Source organism: Rana temporaria, chromosome 10 (assembly GCF_905171775.1).
Source record: "Rana temporaria chromosome 10, aRanTem1.1, whole genome shotgun sequence".
NCBI lineage: Eukaryota > Metazoa > Chordata > Amphibia > Anura > Ranidae > Rana > Rana temporaria.
Window position 1 is genome coordinate 6,999,569 of NC_053498.1, and position 16,614 is coordinate 7,016,182.

At 50.5% G+C, this 16,614-nt stretch overlaps 1 protein-coding gene across 2 annotated transcripts in view; it reads left to right on the forward strand.

The window, feature by feature from the left end:
* Positions 1-16,614, forward strand: part of APLP1 (amyloid beta precursor like protein 1) — a 68,459-nt gene that overhangs the window by 32,200 nt on the left and 19,645 nt on the right. For both annotated transcript variants that reach the window (XM_040327092.1, XM_040327093.1), the window contains exons 2-7: positions 5,028-5,177; positions 8,061-8,190; positions 9,439-9,551; positions 9,636-9,808; positions 11,990-12,162; positions 12,270-12,391. In XM_040327092.1, coding sequence (XP_040183026.1) covers positions 5,028-5,177; positions 8,061-8,190; positions 9,439-9,551; positions 9,636-9,808; positions 11,990-12,162; positions 12,270-12,391 — 861 coding nt within the window. The remainder of the gene's footprint in view (positions 1-5,027; positions 5,178-8,060; positions 8,191-9,438; positions 9,552-9,635; positions 9,809-11,989; positions 12,163-12,269; positions 12,392-16,614) is intronic.

Sequence of the window (16,614 nt, forward strand, 5' to 3'; positions counted from 1 at the left end):
GCAGGCATGATACAAGAGATGGTCAGAGACTATGGACATGCAGCAGCAGACTGTCAGAGACTGCAGGCATGATACAAGAGATGGTCAGAGACTATGGACATGCAGCAGCAGACTGTCAGAGACTGCAGGCATGATAGAGGAGTTTTTGGAGGTTAGAGACATGCTTTAAGACACTGTGATAGACTAGACAGAAGTGGCTGCTAGGAGATTGCAGGCAATCCGCAGTGCTGAGATATAATAATGAAAACATGGCTTTTATTTGAGTAATAATGACAATAGTTTATAACACACACAGAGTCGGGTTTACATCGACAATAAAGATCCAACCGAGCGGGGCCCCTCCTTAAGTCCACGGCAAGTCATCTCATCCGGTTTCAGCACTGAAGTCCCTGAGCAATCCTAGAATATTTTATACTATATCGCACCTGTTTGTGTCAGCAGTCCCCGCCCCTTTGACCCATCGTGAACCTATCCCGCGTCGCCCTCATTTAAACACAATCGATGGCGGCGTGGGATTGCTTGACTCCCGTAAAAAAGGCGTTCGCCTGGATGCGGAGCCCTCGGATTTCACGTGGTCTCTGTAGCCTTGTGAATAACTAACAAGCCATAAATCAATAAATACAGCTCAGCGATGTGTAATAACCTTTACAAACGTTTTATAATGCGCGGCCTCGTATACGACCGAGACTTAAACAGGACTGGAGGAATAATCCCGGCCGCCAATCGCACGGCACCGAGGAACGCCGAGGACGTTTGGGATATTTTGTAGCAGTATTGACGTATGAGGGTTCCTATCAATACTAATTGTATCCAAATGGTCAACTGATATAACTCAAGACTTCAGATCCCTTTAGAATAGTCCCTATTGATAGTCCACCTTTACAGGGAACCCCTGAATCCTCCCTCCGACCTCCCCTTCAGTCTTGCACCAGTAGCAGTACGTCTATACGGGGCGCAGGGGCACTGCCCCCCTAATCCATGCGCTCGGCCCCTAATTTACATGCAGGGGCGCCGGACGCATGGATTCCAATGGGGGTTATTTTTTTTTTATAAGCACGTGATTAAAATCTGAGGCTCTCATTGGTTCCAAAAATGGGTGGACTCGGGGCGCAGAGCACTGTGCCCCAAGCCCACCTATTTGTGCGACAATAGCAAAATAAAAGACACTATTGTCTTCCTGATTCTCCTCCTGGCCAACCACGAAGCAGGCTCTGAGATCCGTCACCCGATTGGCCCGAGAGGAGAAGTGATCCTATTGGCGGCCGAGGAGGAAGGAGAGGCAGGGCAAGCCGAGGAGAAGAAGACGCAGTGTTGAATCCGCCACCCGCAGGAAGTGCTGCCCACGACTTAGATGGGGGCTGGTGACTGACTGAATGGGGGGGAGGTGCCTGTGACCCAACCCGGGGGGTTGGCCGTCAATGGTACCGAGTCCTCTCCTGGACTGAAACACTGCACACTGTGAGCTTCTCACAAAAGCTGCAGCAAATCAGATAGAACCCCACCTCATTTATTAGCTGCAGGATGTCCAACTACATCTATCAGGGACCGTCAGGTTGAGGAGGAAAGGGGGAGGGGGCTAGATGATGCTGGACGTCCCACAGCCACAAAATGAGGACGGCTCTATCAGGGCTGGACTGGGACAAAAATTTGGCCTTGGACTTCATCCAGACTGGTCCACTTTGACAGGTCTCTCCCACATCGGCCGGACAACTCCCGCACCCCCCCGGCCACCCAAGCCCCCTCTCCCCCTTCACTAGCCGTTTTACTTTATTAGAGTAGAACGGCTGGTACTGGTACTCTTATAGGCAGTACCAGTGGGGAAGCTAGACATTATTTCACCCGGGGCAAAGAATCAGTTTGGTGCCCCCCCTTATGGGACAAGATTAGGCAGAAGTGAGAAACTCCCAGGCAGCTGTCACTGAAGCCGGCCCACTGAGCCATCGGCCCACCGGGAAACTCCCTGTAGTCCCAATGGTCAGTCCATCCCTGGGCTCTATCTGACTTGCTGCAGCTTCTAATGCACATTTTAAGAAGCTCACAGTGTACGGCCACACTGCCGTCCTGTTCGATGGCCAGTGTGGCCCCCAGGAGCTTTGCTTTAGAATCGGTCGGTCACAGCGTCGGCCCCCCCCCCCCCCCCAGGGGAATTCAGATAAACCATAATTTTTGCAAGGGCTTCTGTTCCGTTACGCAACGTGGAATTTATCCCTCTCCTCCTGGATAACATTTGTTTACTGCCAAAAATCTAGGACGGCGGGGAGAATTATCTAGGTCATCGCTATCAGTCGGCTCCCCCCTCCGATGGTCGCTCCCTTCCCGGGAAGAAAAACAAAACTTTTTTTTTTTTTTTTTATATCAGCCAATCGTTTTTTTTTGTTATATTTTTGGGAGAACGCCAAAACGTAGAAGAATTCTTATTCCCGCTGTCTGCTGAGCACGGGGGCCGATCGATTGGTTTGCACTGCATGCATAACAATGCGTTTCATCTCGCTGTCCAGACCGTCAGCGATTATAAATAGCCCTCAGAGCGTCCATCGGCCGCATCGCCCCGTCGGGCCTTTAAATGAAAATTTGTGTGCGTTTATAATCGTTATTAAATCTGACCTCCGCCCCTTCCCTTCAGTCTTGCAAAGTTGTACAGGCTCCTCCCCTTGCCCCTCCTCTTTCTTTCACTGGATTTTAATCTTTTTTTATATCATAGAGGCACGGCATTCAGCCAGCGGGGGGGGGGGGGGGGGGGGGGACAGGAGGGGCAGCCAGGGATGGACTGGCCATTGGGACTACAGGGAGTTTCCCGGTGGGCCAATGGCTCAGTGGGCTGGCTTCAGTGACAGCGGACTGCTGCCCCCCTCTGCTCCTCTGTCTCTCCCTCCCCGCAGTGCTCACCTGGGGGGGAACAAAGAAGCAGGGGGAGGACCAGAGGAGCAGGGACGACGACAGAGGAGCATAGGGGGAGGGGACTGTCACGCTTTGAATGACAATTGCGCGGTCATGCGACGTGGCTCCCAAACAAAATTGGCGTCCTTTTTTTCCCACAAATAGAGATTTCTTTTGGTGGTATTTGATCACCTCTGCGGTTTTTATTTTTTGCGCTATTAAAATAGAGCGACAATTTTGAAAAAAAAACACAATGGGGCAGATCCACAAAAGAATTACGCCGGCGTATCTATGGATACGCCGCGTAATTTTAAATTTCCCGCGTCGTATCTTTGTTTTGTATCTACAAAACAAGATACGACTGCATCTCGGATCGATCCGACAGGCGTACAACTTAGTACGCTGTCGGATCGTAGATGCATTTTTCCGCCGGCCGCTAGGTGGCGTTTCCGTCGAATTCCGCGTCGAGTATGCAAATTAGCTAGTTACGGCGATCCACGAACGTACGTACGTCCGGCCGGCGCATTTTTTTACGTCGTTTGCGTTTGGCTTTTTCCGGCGTAGTTTCCCCTGCTATTATGAGGCGTACTCAATGTTAAGTATGGCCGTCGTTCCCGCGTCAAATTTTGAATTTTTTACGTTTGCGTAAGTCGTTCGCGAATAGGGATTTGCGTAGAATCACGTCACCGTCGGAAGCATTGGCTTGTTCTGGTTTATTTTTGAGCATGCGCACTGGGATACCCCCACGGACGGCGCATGCGCTGTTAAAAAAAAACGTTTACGTCGGGTCACGACGTATTTCAATAAAACGCCCCCATCACATCCATTTGAATTCCGCACCCTTACGCCGCCTAAGTTACACTATGCTGCCGTAACTTACGGCGCGCATTCTTTGTGGATTTGAAAAAAAAATACACTACGCCGCCGTAACTTGTTTTAGATACGCTACGCCCCGGCGGGAAGATGCGCCGATCTACGTGGATCTGCCCCAATATTTTTTAGTTTTTGCTATAATAAATATCCCATTTTAAAATGTCTGATACGTATTCTTCTACATATTTTTGGTAAAAAAAATCGCAATAAGCGTTTAGTGATTGGTTTGCGCAAATATTATAACGCCTACAAAATAGGAGATAGAATTATTACTTTTTTTTTATTATTGTTTTTTTACTAGTAATGGCGGCGATCTGCGATTTTTTTTTTTTTTGTCACGACTGCGATATTACGGCGGACACATCGGACACTTTTGACACATTTTAGGACCATTCACATTTATACAGCGAACAGTGCTATAAATATGCACTGGTTACTGTATAAATGTGACTGGCAGGGAAGGGGATAACACTAGGGGGCATCAAAGGGGTTACATTTGTACCCTGGGAGTGATTCTTACTGTGGGGGCAGGGGACTGACTGGGGGAGGTGACCGATGGTTGTCCCTATGTACAAGGGACACAGATCGGTCTCCTCTCTCCCTGACAGGACGTGGAGCTCTGTGTTTACACACAGAGCTCCACGTCCCTGGCTCTGTGACTGCCGATCGCGGGTGCCTGGCGGACATCGCGGCCACCAGGCACGTACATCGGCACCTGTGTGACGCGGGGGCGCGCGCCCCGAAGCCGTATATAGACGGCCTCACGGCAGATGAGAGCCACCTTGCGGCTGACTATATATGGCCTCCGGCCACGCGCCACTGCGTCGCACAGGTGCCGATGCGCGTGCCTGGCAGCCGCGATGTCCACCAGGCGCCCGCGATCGGCAGTCACAGAGCCAGGGAGGCAGTCACAGAGGCAGATGAGAGCCACCTTGCGGCCTTATATAGTCGGACTAGGTTCACATCTATGTAAGTCGGGAATGGCTTTCATGACACGCACAGAAACGCGTTGCCCTTCCACTCGCACAGAAACGCGCTGCCCTTTAACCTACAAGTTGCGGTGCCAGTAATTGCTAATGGCACCTCAAACCTCATGGTGACGCAGCATTCTTGCACTTAGGGCAACCCATTAAAATGAATAGGCTGCCCTACACGCAACACAAGGGAATGCACGCGAAAAACGCGTAGAAGCTCGCGCCACGCTTGGTCACAACCGTAGGTTGGATATTTTTTATGTGTTAATGTGCTAACCCCATCTCCTTTTCTCCTTCCCACAGTCCATCTCAGCATGGAAGCCCCAGCTGGCCCTGTTTTGCGGGCGGGTGCCTCTTCACATGGACCTGACAACAGGGGAGTGGTTGTCGGACCCCCGCGGCGTGCCAAGCTGTCCAGGAAATAACGATGAGATTTTGCAGCACTGCAGGCAGGTAAGAAAGAACCTTGTCCTACAGGGCACCATACAAAACACTAAGAATATCACCAATAGGTTTACAATCACAGAGCTCTGTTCATAAATCACTGAGCTGATCAGCGGGTGACGTCAGCCAATCATTGGCCGAGACCCACAGATCAGCTTGTGCTGTAAATATTCACAGCACAGCTGGGCCGGCAGGCACGTGTGCCCCCTGCCCGGGCGTGTGGATCACGTACTAGGTACGTGATCCAGTGCAGGGAGACCATTTTGCCACCATACTAGTACATTAGGTGGTTGGCAAGCGGTTAACTGACCTCCAGACCCCCAAAACTATCTGTGTTCCACAGATAGTGCTATTTGGAACACTTTCTTCTTGACTGAACTCCAGACCCCCAAATACCTTATTGTAGAACAAGGAAACTAACTGTATCTGTGATCCACACCAAGGCAGTCCAAGGATTCATGGGACAACAATTTCTTCCAGTAACCTCTTAATTTATTACAAGAGACATTCATTTCTGGTATTTCGGAACATCTTATCAACTTGACCAACTTCCAGTGCAGACCCCCGAATTCCCTTTGTAGGACAAGGTAACTGTCACCTTCCTGTTCCACAACAAGGCACTCCAAGGATCCAGGAAACAACAATTTCTTCCAATAACATCTTATATATTACAAGAGACATTCATTCCTGCTATCTTGGAACACCTTTTCATCTTGACCGACCTCCAGACCCCCAAATACCTTATTGTAGAACAAGGAAACTTGCTTTATTCGTTCCACACCAAGGCAATCCAAGGATTCAGGGGACAATAATTTGTAACATTAACATCTTAATGTATTTCAAGAGACATTAATTTCTGCTATTTTGGAACTCCTTATTAAGTTGACTGACTTCCAGTCCAGGCCCTCGAATTCTCTTTGTAGAACAAGGAAACGGTCACCGTTGTTGTTCCTCAACAAGGCACTCCAAGGATCCAGGAAACAACAATTTCGTCCAATAACGTCTTATATATTACAAGAGACATTCATTCCTGCTATCTTGGAACACTTTTTCTTCTTAGCCGACCTCCAGACCCCCAAATACCTTATTGTAGAACAAGGAAACTAACTGTATCTGTGTTCCACATCAAGGCAGTCCAAGGATCCAGGAAACAACAATTTCTTCCAATAACGTCTTATATATTACAAGAGACATTAATTCCTGCTATCTTGGAACACCTTTGACCTCCAGACAGGGCCGATCCTAGGCAGGGTGCACAGGGTGCATTGCACCCAGGCACCTGCAGAGGTGGGGGCACCGAACATCTAACAGACACTCTAACAGAAGCCTCCTCTGTGTCCATTACAGAGACCCCCCTCCAGATCCCAATAAAGTTCTCTGCTTCTCTTCCTGTATTTTGTTTATTGTTAAGAGATCATGTAAGGATCCCAGGGTCATGAAGACTTTGTGGGGGAGCATTTCTGTGGTTGAGTCATTGCCATAGAAACATTTGTAAAGGGGAGGAGTTAGTAAAATAACGACGCACATGTGGGGGCGCCAGAAATATTTCTGCACCCAGGCACCTGTGACCCTAGGATCGGCCCTGCCTCCAGACACCTTTATTGTAGAACAAGGAAACGTACTTTATGTGTTCCACGCCAAGGCAGTCCAAGGATTCAGGGGACAACAATTTGTTCCAATAACATCTTAAAGTGGAGGTTCACCCTCAAAAAAAATTCTGACATCACATGGAGTCGAGCCATCCTACCGACAGAATGCCGGTGTTTTTTTTTCTCAGCACATACCTCATTATCACGATTTTCACCCCACGGCAATCCCGTGGGACTGGGCGTTCCCAATCACTGCCTGTGATTGACAGGCTTCCGAACGGCGCATACTGCGTGTCACAGGTTGCCGACAGAACCTGAACGTTGGTGCGCAGGCGCCGTATAGAGCCGCACCGACGTTCGGGTTTTTTCGGCAACCTGTGACACGCAGTGTGCGCCGTTCGGAAGCCTGTCAGTCACAGGTAGTGCTTGGGAACGCCCAGTCCCGTGGGATTGCCGGGGGGTGAAAATTGTGATAACGAGGTATGTGCTGAGAAAAAAAAAAAACACCGGCATTCTGTCGGTAGGATGGCTTGACTCCATGTGATGTCAGAATTTTTTTTGAGGGTGAACCTCCACTTTAATGTATTTCAAGAGACATTAATTTCTGCTATTCTGGAACATCTTATCAACTTGTCCGACTTCCAGTCCAGACCCCCGTATTCCCTTTGTAGAACAAGGAAACTGTCACCTTGTTCCTCAACAAGGCACTCCAAGGATCCAGGGAACTTTAGCACCCCAGATGTTTTGGAACTACATTTCCCATGATGCTCATGCACTCTGCAGTGTAGTTGAGCATCGTGGGAAATGTAGTTCCAAAACATCTGGGGTGCCGAGGTTCACCATCACTGGTATAGACTATTACTTACCTTTTGGGATGAATTGGAACATCAATATTGAGCCAGACTTCCAGGTCTTCGCACACAGTACCTGACCTCACAAATGGGGGCACGTTTTCCTGAAGACACTACGAAATCTGGTGGAAAGCCTTCCCAGAAGAGTGAAGGAGAGTATAGCCACACACAGGGGGCAACTCCATATTGATGGCCATGGGTTTAGAATGAGATTTCCAACAAGCTCAAAGAAGTGTGATGGTCAACTTCAGCCTTTTGCCATATAGTGTACAATGTATCAATAAATAAGGATCCTCACCCTGGTGTGTTGGCCTTGTTAATTGAACCCGTAGGCAGGAAATATCAGGGAGGGGCAGTTGGGATTGGGCCCCCAGAATGCTATGGGCCCTGGAGCTTTCGCTCCATCTTCACCCTCATAGTAAGCCCTGTTACTCTGTTCTTTCTTCCTTCAGATGTATCCAGAGATGCAGATCACGGGGGTGACAGAGGCAGCTCAGCCGGTGACAGTGACAAACTGGTGCCAGAAGCAGAAACCGGAGTGCAAGCGCCGCCTACATATCGTGGTCCCGTTCCTCTGCCTGGGTGAGATACAATGACATTGCCCTGCCTATCTATTGTTCATGTTATTTTTTGGGCTTACTTATGTTAAAGCATAGGTGCCTGGTGAGCTAAGTCAGTGTAGTGACGGTGGGAACCCCTTATAATGGGCACAGTAGGTGCACAGACCCGGGAACTCAGCAGAGGGATAGTGGGAACCCCTCATAATGGGCACAGCAGGTGTACAGACCTAGGAACTCAGCACAGGGATGGCGGCAACCCCTCATAATGGGCACAGCGGGTGTACAGACCCGGGAACTCAGCACAGGGATAGTGGGAACCCTTCATAATGGGCACAGCAGGTGTACAGACCCGGGAACTCAGCACAGGGATAGTGGGAACCCTTCATAATGGGCACAGCAGGTGTACAGACCTGGAAACTCAGCACAGGAATGGCGGGAACCCCTCATAATTTGCACAGCAGGTGTACAGACCTGGGAACTCGGCACAGAGATGGTGGGAACCCCTCATAATGGGTACAGCAGGTGTGCAGACCCAGGAACTCAGCATAGGGATGGTGGGAACCCCTCATAATGGGCACAGCGGGTGTACAGACCCGGGAACTCAGCACAGGGATGGTGGGAACCCCTCATAATGGGCACAGCAGGTGTACAGACCTGGGAACTCAGCACAGGGATGGTGGGAACCCCTCATAATGGGCACAGCGGGTGTACAAACCCGGGAACTCAGCACAGGGATGATGGGAACCCCTCATAATGGGGCACAGCAGGTGTACAGACCTGGGAACTCAGCACAGGGATGGTGGGAACCCCTCATTGTGGGCACAACAGATGTACAGACCTGGGAATTCAGCACAGGGATGGGGGGAACCCTCATAATGGGCACAGCAGGTGTACAGACCCGGGAACTCAGCACAGGGATGGTGGGAACCCCTCATAATGGGTACAGCAGGTGTACAGACCCAGGAACTCAGCACAGGGATGGTGGGAACCCCTCATTGTGGGCACAACAGATGTACAGACCTGGGAATTCAGCACAGGGATGGGGGGAACCCTCATAATGGGCACAGCAGGTGTACAGACCCAGGAACTCAGCACAGGGATGGTGGGAACCACAAATAATGGGCACAGTAGTCGTACAGAATGGATAAGTGCACGGAACTCACCAATAAAGTTCCCAAGACTAAAGCCGTTAGGTGGTTGGGTTTTGTGTAACTATGTTGGTTGCTCATCGAATCCCCAATTCTCATTTTTTTCCCCGTCTATTTTGCAGTGAATGAATTCGTCAGCGACGCCCTTCTGGTTCCCGATAAATGCCGCTTCCTTCACCGCGAACAGATGGACACCTGTGAGAGTTACCAGCACTGGCATGAAACTGCTCGCACGGTGAGCAATGCCAGCCACACATCTCCATTAAATGACGGCTTCATCCAAAACTGAATTAACAGACTTTTTTTTCCCCCCTGTAAGGCCTGTGCCGCAGAGGACCTTGACCTTCACAGCTATGGCATGCTGCTTCCCTGCCGCCCAGAGAGGTTCCGCGGCGTGGAGTACGTGTGCTGCCCGAACCGCAATCCCCAGCCCATCGAACCCACAAGGAGCCACCCTGTCACCGAGCTGGATCCGCAGGATTCGGAAAAGGGGTAAGAGGAACAATGGGCGAAGCCAGGAACAAGTCAAAACTTTTTTTTAGGGCTCGAACTTCAACCCAAGAGCCCGCCTGATCAGCAGTCCCTAATGACCTCACATACTATGTGCCTGTGGCCGCCCTGTTCCATTCGTCCAGTATGCTCAGAGCAACCTTGATATGCTGGAGTAATGGGCCCTCACAGACAGTGCCAGGACAAGGTCATCCAGTGCCCGGGGCGAAGATGGCGAAATGCCCCCCCCCCCCCTGCCAGATAGAGTCCCCAGTTCAGTTCCCCTTTACATCAGGTGTCCCCAATAGGGTCCCGCTTTACATCTGGTGTCCCCAGTAGAGTCCCCGTTACATCAGATGTCCCCAGTCGAGTCCTGCTTTACATCAAGTGTCCCCATTAGTGCCCCTTTACATCAGGTGTCCCCAAAAGGCTCCCACTTTACATCTGGTGTCCCCAGTAGAGTCCCCGTTACATCAGATGTCCCCAGTCGAGTCCTGCTTTACATCAAGTGTCCCCATTAGTGCCCCTTTTACCTCAGGTGTCCCCAATAGGGTCCCCTTTACATCAGGTTTCCCCAGTAGAGTCCCTGTTGCATCAGGAGTCCCAAATACAGTCCCCTTTTACATTAGGTGTCCCCAGTAGAGTCCCTGTTGCATTAGGTGTCCCCAGTAGAGTCCCTGTTACATCAAGAGTCCCCAATACAGTCCCCCTTTACATCAGGTGTCCCCAGTAGAGTCCCCGTTACATCAGGTGTCCCCAGTAGAGTCCCGCTTTACGTCAAGTGTCCCCATTAGTGCTCCTTTTACATCAGGAGTCCCCAATACACTCCCCTTTACATCAGGTGCCCCCATGCGCCTGAGTTGTTGTCCCCCCTTTTACCCCTTGCACTGGGAAATCGGTACTCACAACGTCTCCTTCCTCTCTCTTTTCATGTGACAAGTCACATGACAGGGGAGAGAGGAAGAAGGACAAAGACCGCCCCCCCCCCCCTTCCTCAGCAGTGCAGCGCTGAGACTGAGAACAGTTCTCAGTCTCAGCGCCGGCTCTTTTCCACCCCGTGCAGGCTGGAGGGAGGAGACAGCCGAATCCTCCCTCCAGCAGCAGCTATTGGCTGCTACTCCTTCTGACAGAGGAGACACTGCAGTCACTTCTGTCAATAGGTAACAGGACGAGTGCCCCCCCCCCCTCTCAACACAGCGCCTGGGGCAGATGCCCACTCCCCCCCCCTCCCCATCCCCCAATCTCAGCTAAAATTCTAATGAATGATTGAATTGCTACTGCTCTCTTTTTACCTTAATCTGATCTTTATTAACATTTCCTTTCAGAACTTGCAGCCATTTGGAGCAGGGCTGTCTTAGGGCTAGATTCAGCATTGATTTATGCCGGCGTATCGATAGATACGCCGCGTAAATTCAAAGCTGCGCCGGCGTATCTTCTTTCTGTATTCAGAAAGCAAGATACGCCGACATTAGCCTAAGATCCGACTGGCGAAAGTCTCTTACACCGTCGTATCTTAGGGTGCATATTTACGCTGGCCGCTAGGTGGCGCTTCCGTCGTTTTCAGCGTAGAATATACAAATGACCTAGATACACCGATTCACAAATTTACGTACGCCCGGCGCTATTTTTTACGTCGTTTACGTTAGGCTTATTTTTTTTCGGCGTAAGGTTGCTCCTGCTATTATGAGGCGTATCCTATGTTAAGTATGGACGTCGAATTTTGCATTTTTTTACGTCGTTTGCGTAAGTCGTTCGCAAATAGGGCTGGACGTAATTTACATTCACGTCGAAACCAATGATGTCCTTGCGGCGTACTTTGGAGCAATGCACACTGGGAAATTCCACGGACGGCGCATGCGCCGTTCGGGGAAAAACGTCAATCGCGTCGGGTCACCACCCATTTACATAAACACACCCCCTCATACTCATTTGAATTAGGCGCGCTTACGCCGGCCCCATTTACGCTACGCCGCCGCAACTTACGGAGCAAGTGCTTTGTGAATACTGCACTTGCCCGTGTAGGTTGCGGCAGCGTAGCGTAAATAACATACGCTACGCCCGCACAAACTTACGGCTTGAATCTAGCCCTTAGTGTTTCTATGCAGGACTGTCGCCTCTTGCCAGCCATTCTGCATCACGTTTCTTGGCATGCCACTTATCCTATCAATGCTTTTTTTTTGACAGGGACGAGGTGGAGATTGAAGAGGATAATGTTGACATCATCGATGAAGGAGGAGAGGACACAGCGGGGGCCTCTCCAGACCAGCACCCGGCGGTGTGGGACGACTACTTTGTGGGGAATGGATATGAGGACGAAACAACCAGCAGTGCTCCCACCCTCGCGCCAGAGGTTAAAGGTCAGCCCACAGCTCTCTTTATGATGGGTTCAGCACTCTTGAATTTGCCTACCCTTCCGGTCTCCATGGTGCACCCCAGTAACCTCCCCGATCTGCTTGCTTCGCAGTCTCTCGACCCACCGATGGGGTTGATATCTACTTCGAGTCGCCCCGCGATGGCTCTGAACACGCCAATTTCCTGCGGGCGAAAATGGAGCTAGAAGAGAGGCGCATGAAACAGATCAATGAGGTAAGATGAACATTTTATTTTTAACAGTTCTTTTTTTTCTGATGTGAGTAGTAACAGAAGCCATTGTCCTGCGTCTTCTATTTTGAGGTGTGGCGATCAGTGGCGGCTGGTGCTCAAACTTTTTGGGGGGGCGCAAACGAAAAAAAAAGAAAAAGAAAAAAATTGCAGCCTCACTGTGCCCATCAAATGCAGCCACTGTGCTCTCAATTGTCACCACTGTGCCATGCCCTCAAACGCAGCCACTGTGCCATCAATTATCACCACTGTGCCATGCAATGCAGCCACTGTGCCATCAATTGTCACCACTGTGCCATGCCCTCAAACGCAGCCACTGTGCCATCAATTATCACCACTGTGCCATGCAATGCAGCCACTGTGCCATCAATTGTCACCACTGTGCCATGCCCTCAAATGCAGCCACTGTGCCATCAATTTTCACCACTGTGCCATGCAATGCAGCCACTGTGCCATCAATTGTCACCACTGTGCCATGCCCTCAAACGCAGCCACTGTGCCATCAATTATCACCACTGTGCCATGCCATCAAATGCAGTCACTATGCCATCAATTCGCACCACTGTGCCATGCCATCAAACGCAGTCACTGTGCCATGCCATCAAACGCAGTCACTGTGCCATGCCATCAAATGCAGTCACTGTGCCATGCCATCAAACGCAGTCACTGTGCCATCAATTGTCACCACTGTGCCATGCCATCAAACACAGCCACTGTGCCATCAATTGTCACCACTGTGCCATGCCATCAAACGCAGCCACTGTGCCCCTCAATTGTCGCCACTGTGCCAATTATCGACACTGTGCCAATTGTCTCCACTGTGCCCATTGTTGCCACTGTGCATGTCACTGTGCCCTTTAATTGTTGCCACTGTGCCCTTTCATGCCACTGTGCCCTTTGTCGCCACTGTGCCCTTTGTCGCCACTGTGCCCATTGATGCCAGTGTGCCCATTGATGCCACTGTGACCTGTAAAATGCACTTACCTTACTCCTTCCACGTCCCTCGATGTCCTCTCCCGCCTTGGTGACGCTTCAGCCAATCAGGTTACCGATAACCAGAATCGGGGAACCTGATTGGCTGAGACGGCCGTCAGCCTTATCCAAGGGACGCACCCCCCGTACGTTCCGAGGATAAGACATCCGGGAGCCGAGGGCTCTGATAGGCACTTCCGCACAGCCAACCAGCTGCCGTTATTCAGGTGGCCGGCGCTCAATTTCCGGCCATCTCTGAATAGAACAGCGGCAGCTGGCAACAACAACATACATTCATGCAATGCAATGCATGAATGTAAGTTATTAGACTCAGTGGCGGGCGAGAGCCAGAGGGGGCGGCGCCCTCTATGGACGAACCGCCACTGGTGGCGATAATGAAATCAACAACCTCTGCTCATGGTGAAGATTTTCCATTTATTTTTTATTTTTTTAGAAGTAAAGATTAGAAAGTAAAAGGATTAATGCATGCGGGGATCTCCAGACACGGAAGGTGCTCCGAGGATCTGACCTCTTGGTCAAACGGGAGGCTTTTAAGCTCCGATCCTGGACAGCCGCCATGTAGGACCATCCCGTACATTAACATTTTACATATTAAATCGTTCGATTAAGATTTTTCCTGAGAAGCGCATCATTAATTACAAGAGACATTCATTTCTGGTTTATTGTAACGTCTCTTCAGCTTGATCGGCTTTTCTCAAACAGAATTCTGGGGATCCTGTAGAGCAGGGGTCTCCAAACTTTTCAAACAAAGGGCCACTTTATTGTCCTTCGGACTTTAGGAGGGCCGGGTTGTGGCCAGCAGGGGCAGAAAATGTCATTGGCCCAGCATCACTGAGAATAAATATGGCCTCAGGGTTGATGGTCAATAGAAGGAGGATTATTCCCCCTATTAGTAGGAGGAACAGTATCCCATCATTGGTATCCATGGAAGATATAGTGCCCTATTGCTGGTGTCAGTGGGAGGAATAGTGCCTCATATCAGTGGGAGGAATTGTGCCCCAAGGGCCGGATTAAGGCTAGCAAAGGGCCACATCTGGCCCTCAGGCCACAGTTTGGAGACCCCTGCTCGTTTCGCACCATAAATTAGTGCTTAATCATAGCACGGGCACGGGCCTTGTGTTTGACACATGTGCTCTAAACCATTCAACTGATTGCAGTTTTTTCGAGCTGGGCCTTTAAGTATACACCTAGTTTTAAGTTACAAAATATATCCAGCAAAACTATTTTATCGTACTTTAATCTATGTTTAGAATATATTTCATGCGCGTTCCCTGTGGGCTCAGAACATACTCCAGAAGCAGAGCCAGATGGGAGCCTCTGCGGGGAGGATGAGCTCATCGGCCAGAAGGTTTCTATATGATAACACTCAGGAACGCGCTGAAGTCATCAATCTTCTTCTATCTCCGGGGTTCAGCTCGCTGCATTGTCAATGAGAACGGGCGGGGGCTGGTTTCATTCCTCTTCTAAAGCTTGCCATGCATGTGGGCAAATTTTCAGTCGATTTTCAACAACTTTTGAGATCTACCACCAGTGGGCGCGGCGACCACCCAAATTTGCTGAATTGTGACGTCAGAACTGATCGGCTTCAATGCAGGTCATTGGAAGGTGGAATGGCGTTGGGTTCGAACTGGGGAAAAATTATGGCAAGTTCCGTCAAAAGTCATCCGGTTTTTCCACCGCCTTAGATCTGGGCATTTTTAGTTCCGTCCCCTTCCAGTTGATTGAAACCATCCATAGGTGTGCGCAGGGCAGTGGCGGCTGGTGCTCAATTTTTTTTTGGGGGGGGGGCGCAAACAAACTGAAAAAAAAAAAACATCAAACGCAGCCACTGTGCCCATCAAACGCAGCACCTGTACCCATCAATTGCTGACACTATGCCCATCACTCACTGCCACTGTGCCATCAAACGCAGCTACTGTGCCCATCAATTGCTGACTCTGTGCCCATCACTCGCTGCCACTGTGCCCATCACTCGCTGCCACTGTGCCATCAAACGCAGCTACTGTGCCCATCAATTTCTGACACTGTGCCCATCAATTGCTGACACTGTGCCCATCATTTGCTGCCGCTGTGCCATCAAACGCAGCTACTGTGCCCATCAGTTGCTGACAATGTGCCCATCAATTGCTGTCACTGTGCCCATCACTCGCTGCCACTGTGCCCATCACTTGCCACTGTGCCATGAAGCATAGCTACTGTGCCCATCAAATGCAGCTACTGTACCCATCAATTGCTGACACTGTGCCCATCAATTGCTGACACTGTGCCCATCAATTGCCGCTACTGTGCCCCATCAACTGCTGCCAGTGTGCCCATTAATTGCTGCCAGTGTGCCCATCAACTGCCACTACTGTGCCCATCAACTGCTGCCAGTGTACATCCCCTGCCCGGCACTTACCTTTGTTCGGTGGGGCATCGGGTCACGGCGGCTGTGTCATGCATGCGCCTCGATCTCTTCTCCTGCCCTCTCTTGCCGTCCTCTGCTATGATTGGATGCCTGATTGGTGACAGGTAACACAGACCCGAGCACCTGATTGGCTGAGAGGCGGTTCAGTGTTAAGAAAGCGATTCATTCACCTTTTTGGACGCCTATTAGAGCCTAAGGCTCTAATCAGGTACTTCCAAAAAAATTCCCCCGCCGCTGTAATTCAGGTGCCCGGCGCCCGACAAGGGGTCGGGCACCTGAATAGAGGGTGGCAGCGGCAACCGTAGATAGATTCATGCAATGCATAAATCTATCTTTGGTGATAGAGGGACGGCAGCGAGAGGGGGCGGTGGTCGTGCGTCCTTTATAGATGCACCGCCACTGGCGCAGGGGTTGTGCCAGGTGTATCTGGGCACACCCTAATTCTGTGCAGTGCCGATTCCCTCTACTGCCCGGGCTTCTTTTCTTGTTGTGCCCCCCACCTCAGTGCTGCTGGCTTCCCTCTTTTCATCACACACAGTGGAAAGAATAATGCCCCACTGTCAGTGGCGGCTGGTGCTCAACATTTTTAGGGGGGCGCAAAAACTAAAAAAATAAAAAAATTGCAGCCTCACTGTGCCCATCAAATGCAGCCACTGTGCCATCAATTGTCACCACTGTGCCATGCCATCAAACGCAGCCACTGTGCCATCAATTGTCACCACTGTGCCATGCCATCAAATGCAGCCACTGTGCCATGCCATCAAACGCAGCCACTGTGCCATCAATTGTCACCACTGTGCCATGCCAT